General features: G+C 30.6%; 1 protein-coding gene across 7 annotated transcripts in view; it reads right to left on the bottom strand.

The window, feature by feature from the left end:
* Positions 1-12714, bottom strand: part of ctrip (E3 ubiquitin-protein ligase ctrip) — a 164109-nt gene that overhangs the window by 16782 nt on the left and 134613 nt on the right. For 6 of the 7 annotated variants that reach the window (XM_075380496.1, XM_075380493.1, XM_075380499.1 and 3 more), the window contains 4 exons: positions 11775-11908; positions 8515-8699; positions 4695-4804; positions 1762-2017 (listed from right to left, as the gene is read on the bottom strand). In XM_075380496.1, coding sequence (XP_075236611.1) covers positions 1762-2017; positions 4695-4804; positions 8515-8699; positions 11775-11908 — 685 coding nt within the window. The remainder of the gene's footprint in view (positions 1-1761; positions 2018-4694; positions 4805-8514; positions 8700-11774; positions 11909-12714) is intronic. The other variant, XM_075380498.1, reaches the window with a different exon arrangement.

Here is a 12714-nt window from a genome sequence, read left to right as displayed (position 1 = left end):
GCATCAATTTTGGTTGACTTCATGGAACGTGGATCAACAATTTACAGCTGATGTGTACTGGGAAATGCTCACCAAACTGAGATGTGCAATCCAAAATCGATGATGCGGTTAAATGTTGTCTGGTGTAATCCTCCTTCATGACAATGCACATCCTTAATCAAAGATTCACTTTTGTTGGGAACTTTTTAACCACCCTCCATATAGTCCCAACCTTGCACCTAGTGACTACTTCCTCTTCTTGAACCTGAAAAGTGGTTTGGTGGAGAGCAGTTTGAAAACTACAAGGAACTCAAGACTGCCGTTGTCAACTGGTTCAATTCTCAGGTAGCGAACTTCTATGCAGATTGATTACAGAAACTGGTGCAGCGTTACGAAAAGTACTTAAAACTGAATGGCAATTACATGGAAAAGTTAAATAGATATGTAGATAAACTAAAACTGTAAGTAAAAACCTTTTCTCACAAGTTAATTTTTTTTAATGACCAAACAGCCCTTACTTTATGAATATGCCCCGTAAAACCTCAGAAAATATGGAAAGGGGTTTTTAAAGGAACTGAGTAAACAAAAAAAGAGGATGTATGAACCAAAATAATAAGTTTCAAAAATAACTAAACAAAAATTCAATTAAAAAATTCAGAAATATGGATTGAAATAATTAAAACTTAATGGAAAACAAATTATTTTGAGGGTACGCCTTACCATGCAGCTGTGAGATTTAACGCTGTTTTGAATGAGCAAACATCACTGTTGGTGGGATAGTGACTGCACTGCCGAGGGCATGGATGCAGCCATGAAGTGTAGCAGCATCTCAACGATAGAGTAGATGAAGTAAATGTCATGCAGGACTCTGTGATGGAGCTTAGTGGAAGTAGGAACCTCTCCCTTGCAGACCAGACTGGAGTCCGTAAATTAACCAAGTAAGGGGATGAACTGAAGTTGAGTTCACTAAGGAAACTAGGACTAAATTTTGTTGTTGCGAACATCATTTTTGTTGGTTTTTTTTTCAATTTGCCTTGAACTACGAGACATTTACAAGAAAGTGGCTCAGTATAGTAGAACTAGATGCAGGGTTCATGCTTCTGTGAACTCGGTTCGCTAGTTCAGAGGGCCAACGATGTAGGACATTCAAGATGTCTGGACAAGGTCTACAGAGGCAATTGCATCAGTGGCAACCCAACAAGGCCTGGCTTATACTGTGAGATGTAAAAAGTTAGAGGATGAAAGACAACTCCCATTAAAGCCCATCAGGGCTAGGAACAGAGGTGGTGGTGTGGCAACCAGAAGCGTCAAAGGCGGGTGTCTTCACCTGCTGGGTTAGGATGGATTAATTTGCTGCATGCTGAATGATGTATTAATATATATATATATATATATTTTTTTTTTTTTTTGAGAGCACAATAGCATCATGGTCGATGCTATTGCAAGTTTAAAATAACTATTGGACTCCATTAGCGAACCATGAAAAACACTTACATAATTCCTTGGAAAAGTTGGAAGAAAACAAATAGGAAAAGACAATTTTGACAACCCGGTGTTGCAAAACTATCCTTTAAATAGAAGAAAAAAATAATTAAGAGTATAATCCATAATTCAGAAAAAAAAGTAACATATATATCTGTTATGGAAATATTTAAAATAAATAAGCAATAAGCACACATTATATATTATATATATTACTAAGGGGCAGGCAAGTTACATTTGAATCTGCTACATAGTTTTTTAACTTTTATTAAAAATAAAAAAAATAAAATTAGTACATACTTCATTTTCATATTGTACTTCTAATAAAGCTTTAGAAGAAGCTAGTTCTTGTATCACAGTCTCAGCTTGTTTTAATATGTCATCGCGTGAAACGGTACGTTTTCTTCTATCAAGGCGTGGCGTCACACGTTCCTGAGAATCTGTAGCACTACTCAGCTCTGGACTGCAATCAAGCAGACGTTGCAGTGCTCTGTCCCGATCAAATGATGTAGCATATAATAATAACTGACGTGTCTCAAACGGCAGCAGAAATGGACTAAAATAAAACACAAGAATTATACTTTTAAAAAAATTTACAATGAAAAATATAAAATCATAATTTTTTTATTTTAATATTATGAATAGATTAATATTACTATTGAAATAATTTGTACTTCTATTTTAATAAGTTCTTGCTTATATATGCGTTTAGGATAAAGTAAGACTTTAGACTGAAGGAATGATTGAAGTGCACAATCTGTAGAAAGTCAATCAGACTGTTTAATTTCCCCCACCACTCTCAAGACTCATAGAATGAAGCAAAGCCAGTGTAATCAGAATTTTCTGACTATCAGTATTGAATTTGCATGAAAAATAAGACTGTCTGTATTTATTGATACTGACAAGCTTTGACAGATTGTGTAGGGTGTATTTAGAAACTACAGATCACTGTACTGCTGGGTGAAAAGAGTAATAAATTTTTATAAAACAAACATTAAATAGCAGTTATTTTAATTATCAGTATACAAAATGGAATGTTATGGAACTATTTTAAAATTTATATTACCCAAGAAAAAAATTACAACTAGCAACCTGTGTCCAACACTTTGTCATCTAATTAGATTAAGTATATTTAAAATTAATTTAATAAAACCAAATAATTAAACATTTGTAAGACAAATGTTTTCATTCATTCTTATGTTACAGGATAAAAACAATTATAGGAATGGAACAATATTTGTGCCCTGTTAAAACAAAAATTAAAGGACTGATTTGCTTAAAATGTTATAAAGAAATTGACAAAAAAAAAGTGGTACTTTACAGACAGTTCTTAAACACTTAAAAAATGCCGTAGAATTTTGGTTTCTTCATCTACTTCTTTGTTTTGCTAAACATATTTAAATTCTGTACATTCATATTCCTCTTTTGTCTTCATCAAATACAGCAGAAGTTACAATTAATTTAAAAAAAATTCACTTGACCTTTAAAATTTGTAATTAATCATATTTTTAGCCTCAAATATTATTTTTTATGCAATTTAATTCTTATTATTTATCATCCTAATTATTCAACAAAGACATTATGTCAAAATTTATGAGTACATAAATTTAGTCAAGTAGTCTAAAAAGTATTTTGGGCATGAGATAGATGAAGATTTTATGCCGATATTTTTAACATATTCTGGCAAAGTCAAGGAAGACCAGCATGCAAGCAGTCACGACATCGCCAATGATCAAAACACCCATCACCAAACAGTGTTAAACCATTTGGAGAAAGCTGGCTACAAAAAGAAGCTCAGCATTTGGTTGCCACATGATCCGACTCAGAAAAATTTACTCAATCAAATTTCTATCTGGTAATCTCTACTGAAAATGTTAACAAAAAAAATTAAATTAACAAAATTCTGAAGTGGATGATCACGAGTGATGAAAAGTGGGTAACCTGTGACAACAATGTGTGAAAAAGATTGTAGTCAAAGCGAGGAGAAGTGCGCTTTGTGGGCTTTGCCACAGTTTGTGGCAAAGCCCACACTGACACTCAGGAAGGTTATGCTGTGTATTTGATACGATTGGAATGGCATTTGCATCACAAGTTGCTGCTTCCAGGCAGCTTGATAGACTCAAGACCTATACAACATCCTAAAAAGGATGTTGTATACCATGCTAGCAATGCCAGACTGCATACATCTTTAATGACCTGTCAGAAATTGAGAGAACTTGACTAGAAGGTGTTATTAATACATTCATTGTGTAGCCCATACCTGACAGTCAGGCTATCATTTGTTTTGGTTTCTGCAGAACTTCCTGAATGGTATTAAGTTAGTTTCAAAAGAGGCAAGTGAAAAATCTTGTATCATGAATTTATTACCAAAAAACCACAGAAGTTCTGTAGCAACGGGATTATGGTATTACCAGAAAAATGGTAATAGAAAAAAATGTGTATATGTGGTCTCATAATGTTATTTTCCAATAATAATAAATGTATACTTGATGTTGATCTCCAAAGGATCAATACTTTTTAGATAAACTAATATTTAGAAATAAAATTTCTAAATATTCAGTACTGTCAATGTAATTTAAAAAAATATTAAACTTCACAGTTTTAAAAAAACTACAATTATAGTTTATATTTTGAACATAAAAAAAATTATAATATTCAGTTATGTGTTTAATGCACAATGTATCATATTGCCTTTGCCCTTCAAACCCTTGGAGTCATAGTTAATATAATACAAAAACTATTTAAAGCTTTTAACACTAATTAAAATTTTGTCCAAAATAAGGAAACTTCATTTCCTTATTATCATAAAAAAATACAATGTTTGAATAAACATTAGAAGTAACAATCTATTGAACTTAAAAATACCAAACCCACTTTGTTAACAAATGAAAAACATGAGTGAGTACTTTTTCTGAAGAAATTTTTTCATTTCACTGTAAATTGCCTACGCTATGGAGTCTCAAAGTCAAATTACAAAGAAAATGAAGTAAAAATCTGTACTTTATGAACAGCTAGAAAGTGGTTCAGTTTTAATTATGGTTACTACATATAATTAAGAAAAGTACTAATTTTAAAATTATCATTAACTGTAACTTTTCACAGTCAGTCATCTCACTGATCAGACATAAAGGTTGGCCATTTACTGTTAAGTTTTTGCTTTTTGGCATATACTGACATATTGTTAAGTCTAGTAATATATATATATAAAATTAAATACAAAAAGTATTACATACCATGCACTAGCTATCTGTTGTAACCAGGACGGTAGATTTCCAGTCATAATGACAAGAGGATCTTGCAACTGTCTACTAGCTTTTGCAGCAATTTTACTATTAATAAACTCCTGTAAGAGGATAAAAACACATCAAGTATTAATAGAAAAATCTTGTCACACAAAAATTCAGAATTTTTATCACTGGAAACTCATGTACAAATTGTAGAAGCTGTTTGTAACTTAATAAAACTTTCCAGAGAAGTTTGTTAGCACTAAAGATAAATAATGATTGCTTAGTATTGATTTACTGGCAACTGAATTAGGAACTTATTTAAATGGAGTGAATCCATTTAAGTTATATATTTTAAAACACAAGATATTACAAAATCATTTTCTTCATAAAACTTAACCTCACATTTTTCAATTCAGTTATTATTACTTTCTGTCAAACTGCCAAAGAAATTTAATTGTCATTCATGTATTCATCATATAATTTAATATTTAATAACCTTTCACTTTAATAATATGAACTGTGTACATATAACCCAAAATAAAAATGAAAAGCAAGACAAACTGGGCTGCCAAGATTGTTTATATATATATATATACATAGAGCACTTTATGTTTAATAAAATAAGCTAGCGACAATATTTTCTTCTCTTTTGTTTGTGTTAAGTTTACCGTAGTGGATACTGTTAGTTTGAAAGTTAACAGAGTATAACACCATAGGGCAGTGCAAAAATTATGTCAGCAGTGGAATAGTATTGGTATTCCACTGAAATAGACATTTTAACCATTTCATAAAACTAATTTATAGAGCATGATTTGATCAGAAACAAATTTTTTAGTTTTTTATAAAAGTGATGTACAAGTTTACAAGCTTAAGAACAATTACAAAAACAAACCAGAAAAGCTGCAGCAGTTATTAACCATATTATACATAGTTATACTGTTATTATACATATATTCAATGACAGCTTGAGTAACACCCCAATTGGATGGTAGGTTAAATTTTTTCTTTTTTTTTTTTAATTTAATATTTTCAGGCAATTAATATATATTTTAAATTCTATAAATATAAACCACCTAGAATAGAATACAGATATATAACTTACCTTTAATTTAACCATGATAGTACTAAGTGTACTGTAATATTCTACACTATGTGGTTATATTAATAGAATTTTAAACACACACACTTAAATTTAATACTTTCAGGCAAATAATATATATCTTATAAAAATTCAAATATTCATTATCAACATACTGGCCACTTCATTCATCATTTTACTTTATCATCATGATATTATTTTTGACTTCTATCATTTATTTGTTTTATGTCATAATAGAATTTGTGTATATAAAAATTAATTTTTTTAAGATTCATATTACTCCTCTGTACTGTTACAATTATATTTTTAATTCTATTAATATAAACTACCTAATACATATATTGAGATAAGACATATATTACCTTAATTTCACCATGAAAATACTTTCACAGGATTCTGCATCACCATTGACATTGTTTGAGGCAGACAGTCTTATAAAAAAACAGCAACAGATAGCAGCACTCGAATAATGAATTGGCATACAATTTTCATTATAATAATACAGTAATGTAACAAACATTACACTATGTATATGGTTTATTTTAGTATTTTTAATATTTAACATCTTTATTTAATATGCAGTTTAATTAAATTAATTCAATCATGACTGAGGATGCTGGATCCCCTTAAAAGTACTTTCAAGATAAAATTACGGTACGACATCAACTCGAAATTCTGTACTAGGTGGTTTATATTTAAAATATATACACACGAGGGTAAGTCAATTATTATTAGCAATTTAGTTATATTTGCACAAGTGTTACACACAACAAAGGAGCTGGATGACCGTTTACTGCCACAAATGAGGAAAACATTGAGCGTGCACATGACATGGTTTTCTGAGACAGACGAGTAACTATTGATGAAATGGCACATCATCTGCAAATTAGTCAAGGTTCTGCCTACGAAATCATCCACAACAGACTTGGGTTTCATAAAGCCTTCTGTGCAAGATGGGTCCCAAAGCAACTAACACAGTTGCATAAACAAGCGCGCTTTAACATTTGGATCGAACGGCACACATCTTCTTAGACAGAATCATCACTAGTGACGAAACATGGATTCATCATTACAAGTCGGAGAGTAAACGGCAGATTATGGAATGGAAACATCCAAATTCGCCCTATTAAAAAAAGGGTTCAAGACCCAACTATCCGTAGGAAAACTAATGCTTATGGTTTTATGGGACTCACAAGTCCCAGTACTGGAACATTATGAGGAAAGGGACACGACAATAACAGTGCGCGTTACAGTGAGATGCTTACTGCCAAGCTGAAGCCTGAAATTCGAAGCAAACGCTGAGGACTGTTGAAACGCTCCAGAAACCCAACTTTAAAGTACTGGCTCATCCTCCGTAGTCCTGATCTTATCAGGAAGCTCGTGCAATGATGGAACAAGTGTGTTGAAATGCAAGAAGACTATGTTGAAAAATGATGTACATGTAAATTTCCTGTTTGAATTGCAATAAAATTTTTAACTACATTGCGGATAATAACTGACTTACCCTCATACACACACACACACACACATATATATATATATAAAATTTAATTACCATACAAAAGTGACAATTATTTGCAATAAATTTGAACATACTTTTTAAAGGTAATCTTTCTTAATTAAATAAAATCTGTGTATATGGAAGATGGTTACTGGTTACGGAATATGTCTACTGTATTATTGTCTTAAAAGAAAAGTATATATAAAAATTATAGAAAATTTTGACAATTATAGTCCTATAATTATAACGTGATTATATTTCTATATGAAGCATATTTTGAAAAGGTTAAGGTATTGAAAAATGAAGTAACATCATAAATTTATACTACATGGAATGCATTATTTAAATAATTTTAACAAGCAGTACCTCCAAACATAAATGTGGGTAACTAAATGTTTACAGGTCTACTAAACCGTAGTAGTTAATTGGGATTAATGAGTAGATCTTTTGTGCTAGTTACAATAATTGCTGTAATCAATTACGTAGGTTCAAAGTGAACATGTGAAATATACTTACACTTATTTGTAAGATATTATCAGGTCTTTTCTTTCTTTATGTAGATTTACTACAAGGTGAATTTAAGAACTGACTCTGCTTTCATAGTTAACGTGCAGCTTCACAGAGTATAATTTGAATATTGAGGTTTTTACTTTATAGTCATACAAAAACCTACTTATCTTCACAACTAAATGGAACCAGATCATTGCAGAATAGACAATAAATGATTGTAATTATTCCAATTTAGTGTGAAAGAAACTACTGTTTGGTTTCAGTAATTATAAATAAATATATATATTTTATTTGAATATTTTGTTTTTAACTACATTTACAATATGCCCATTCCAAACAAAGGTTTATGAAAACTTTAAACCCTAATATTAATAACTCTGTGATGTGTACACACCACAACATACACACAATAAGTAATGTAATGCATTTAAATAAAATACAATTTTGTTTTATAAAGTGATTTATAGGTAACAGAGATGTTGGAGTTTTTAAAGCATAACTGGGAGAAAGTAGGCGATAAGCCTACTTCTAGACATATGTTCGACTCTTTTAATTTAAATATTTTTTGACCTTCTTCCAGCATACTTTCATAACAATAGTTAACACTGTAAGAACACTCATTTCTCTTTTTAACTGAATCAATGATCTAAATGTGTTATAGCTAAAACTGTAAAACATTCACGGATGTTAATTGTAAAGTATTACAAAGCACAGACCTGCTGAGTAAGTAATGGTAGGACATCTAAAGCCGAATATAAAATGCCCCAAAAACGTGAAATAGCATGTAGTACTCTCAACAGTGCCAAAACTTGTAATGAGGCATCTTGAATTACAACACTTGCAGGTAATTTTGGAATTAAAAATGGTTCTAATGGAGATTTACTAGGTGGAACTACTCCTTCTGAAACAAAATAGAAAATTAAAAAAAACAAAAACCTACTATTCTATGACAATGAACATATAATTACTAGATTCATTTTACACAACCCATCATGGGTTGGTCTAGTGGTGAACTCATCATCGTAAATCAGCTGATTTCGAGTTCTAAGGTTCAAATCCTAGTAAAGGAGTTACTTTTATACAAATTTGAAAACTAGATCGTGGATACTGATGTTCTTTGGTGGTTGGATTTCATTTAACCACACCTCTAAGAAATGGTTGATCCGAGAGTATACAAGACTACACTTCGTTAATTCATACATATCACACATTCTATCAATCATTCATACATATCATCCTCTGAAGTAATACCTTATGGTGGTTCCAGAGACTTAACTAAAAAAAGAAGACAAACAAGGAGAAAGAAGAGATTGATTTTATAGCATTGTTAAGTTCTATTCAAAATCGTAAGTACAAAAAATAATTACAGATTATTTTTTATAACAATGAAACTCCATTCATTATCAACTATAAAAGAAAAATTTCTTATAAACTATCTATGAGAAAAATGAAGTTTTACACCTTTTATTTTGATTTTTGCTGTGTTACCATTTACTTGAAGAATTATAAAAAATTAAACATAAAAAACAAATATTTTTCCACCTGCTACTCTAGTATTACTGCTTCAAAATTCCATCCCTTGCTAAAAAAAAATTATAAACACATTATTTAAGTATGTTAAATCCTCCATTACATGTATTGACATGTAGAGCGTGCTAAGCTTAAGCATTAATGAATGTGCCTAAAATGTTTTGTATTTTTTTTTGAAGACAATCACAATCTAGCCGTTGTAGTACATGTGAAAGAGAAAAAATAAAACTATCTACTATCATAAAATATGGTAAATATATTCAATATTTTTGTAAAGTACATTTAGAAAAAAAAATTGTTAAAATAATAAAATAAATAAAAGTCAAAGGCGTTTTATTATATCAATGAAATTTTACACACCACACACACACACACACATATATATATATATATATATATATATATATATACAGGTGTCCCATATAAAACACAACCCAACCTTATATTGGTAGGTATTGAAATAATAAAAAGGCATGTGTAAATGTAATTTTTATTATTTCCATCCATTACCTTACATTTAGAGTAAATGTTGGAAGTGGCCGCCATCTTCTTGAATACAAGCTTCAATTCTTTTTACAGCGTTTCTTGCAACTTTTTTCAAAGTGTGTGGCTGGATATTTAATACAGCTTGTTCAATATTGACTTTCAATTGTTCAAGTGTTCGTGGTTTGTTGCTTGTAGGCTTTTTCTTTGAGGTAACCCCCCCATAAAAAATAATCCGCCGCAGTCAAATCTGGAGATCTTGGTGGCCACAAGCCTCGACCGATAACACGATTACCAAAGAATTCCTCAACAATATCAGAAGTTGTACCTGCGTAGTGCGAAGTCGCACCATCGTGTTGTAGCCAGCAGTGTCTGTCTTCCTCTTCTAAGAGTGCAATGAACTGAAATAAAATATCCTGATATCGTTCTGCATTAATGGTGTACTTGAAAAAAATAGGACCGATTATTTTCTTCTGCGATATCGTGCACAACACGCCCAACTTCTGCGGGTGTAATTGTTTTTTTGTGATAAACATGGGGGATTTTCAGCACTCCAAATTCTACTGTTTTGGCTGTTTATGTAGCCATCCAAATGAAACCGTGCTTCATCTGTGAAAAATAATGAATCCATAACATTAATTCCCTCACGCAGAAATCGACGGAACCATTGACAATATTGTAGCCGTTTTTGTTTGTCGGGCTCAAGAAGTCTATGAACCGTTTGAATGCGATAAGGTCGTAATTGTAATTGTTTCATTGCCCGATGAACAGTTGATTTAGACAAATTAATTTCAGCAGACAAACGAAGGATCGATCTATTTGGCGAGGCGAGTAATCGGTCTTTGATTTCAGTGACTGTATTTGTATTCAACACTGATGCAGATCTTTTGTGTTCCTTGTTATTAACAGAACCAGTCTCTCTAAATTTTGCAACTAACCTTAATGTTTTGTTAGGAGCTGGATTATCTCTGTACTTATGGCGAAACAAATCTTGCACTGCAACCACTGATTTCGTACTGAAGTACAACTCAACAATGAAAACACGTTTATCTAGCGAAAACACCATCTTGTCTCTAGCAATAGACTGAACGTTATATTGCATTGTTGTTACTATCGGTAGTGTTCTACTGCGTCGCCGCGATGTTTGGATGTTGGACGAGTCCATTTCAGTAACGAGTAGGGGAGTAAGCTTGACTTTTGAAATTTCATGGATGAGTGATTGATGGGTTGCATTTTATATGGGACACCCTGTATATATATATATATATATATATATATTATAATTTTGTTAATTGACAGCCCATTATATATAAAATATAATTAATATTATTTCAATTATAAATGGTGTAACATTACAAGATAAATTCATAGTATTGAATTTATCAATATTTGATGGATTCAAATATTGTATTTCCTAAACTTGTTGAGAAATTTTATTAAATTGTCAGGAGTGAAAAAGGGTAAAAAATGATTAAAATAGAATTAAACAATAAATTAGCAATAAAACTAACCATATATTAATTAAGTAAAAGATTAGACTTTTTTATTATTAAATAATCTAAAAGTTAGGAAAATTGTTAAAATAATGTCAGTAAATGTTTTAATGCAATGATATATACTTTTTCTTCCCATTAAACTTATAAAAAATACCTGCGTATGATGATATACCAACACATACCAGCAATGTAGTGATGTCGCATGTTTAACATTTTTTTCAAATGATTATTAATATGGTCACTCACTAGTACAAGTTAAAAAAAGCAGTATTATTTTAAACTAGCTTAAGAGAATAAATTAACATATTTTCAAATAATACTAATATAAATACTAATATCAATATTAAATTAAATATTATCTATAATAAAAATATTTTTAAAAATGTACACTAAGAATGTTTAATATAATAATTATTAAAGTTCCCATACAGGGAAAATTATTTTAAAAAATTTGATTAATTACTTACCAAGCCAAAGATCATCTTGTTTCCTTCTTGGTGATACTTTTGTACTTGAACCTTTTCCTTTACGAGGTGAAACTAAACTACTACCAGCAGAACCTTTAATACCTGAACCAATATTTTCATCTTCAGTAACAGGTCTGAAAAAAAAAAGAATAATAATCAATATATGCTTATATATATAGCAATATATGACGGGTTCCTTGTTCAATGTCTCTCTCTGTTCAAATTTAATTTCCCTCTATTCCAAGCTAAACTACCGAGTTCTTAGTAGCTCCTACTTCCTCAACTATATTAAAAAAGCAATACATTTAAAAATTGCTTATGAGAATTAGAAACACAGCTTTATTAATAAAATTTCAAACATTATTCACTACTTAAAAAACTGCAGAAATTTAGCATATAAACGTAAATGCGTGACATATCCTAGCATGTAAATTACGATTTTGGTTCCAAAAATATAAACCAAGCAGTTGCCTTATTTATTATATAAAAAAATTTTTAATTATTTTTAGGTTACTTCATTGAAACATAAATAATAAAATTGAGCATCAATTACCTGAAAGCTCTGGAAAAAATGACCACACAGTAACTTTACATTTTCCTACAAAGCATAGATAACATGATATGGTTATTGAAAATTCTGAAGTATAGGGGTCTGACAGCAATAAAATGTGTTTCTGAATTTTATTTTTAAAGCGTACTTATGTAATTACTCTTGATATCAAACTAATATATAAGTTACAAACAATTGTGAGTTAGCTTTCAAAATGATCAGATGTGGCTTTGTTGTTGTGCGAAATTGATCAGCTTTGGTGATAATATAGTATTTGTTCAATGCTTGCAGGATCTTTAAGCAGCTCTGTTTATGGTAAACCTTTATGAAAAGAAATCTTCATGTATTCCATGAAACTACTCGATCACAGAATTATTAACCAAAACATCA

This window comes from Lycorma delicatula, chromosome 12, assembly GCF_047948215.1.
Source record: "Lycorma delicatula isolate Av1 chromosome 12, ASM4794821v1, whole genome shotgun sequence".
NCBI classification, from domain to species: domain Eukaryota; kingdom Metazoa; phylum Arthropoda; class Insecta; order Hemiptera; family Fulgoridae; genus Lycorma; species Lycorma delicatula.
The sequence above is the reverse complement of the archived record's forward strand: the minus strand, read 5'-3'. Positions and strand labels throughout refer to the sequence as shown.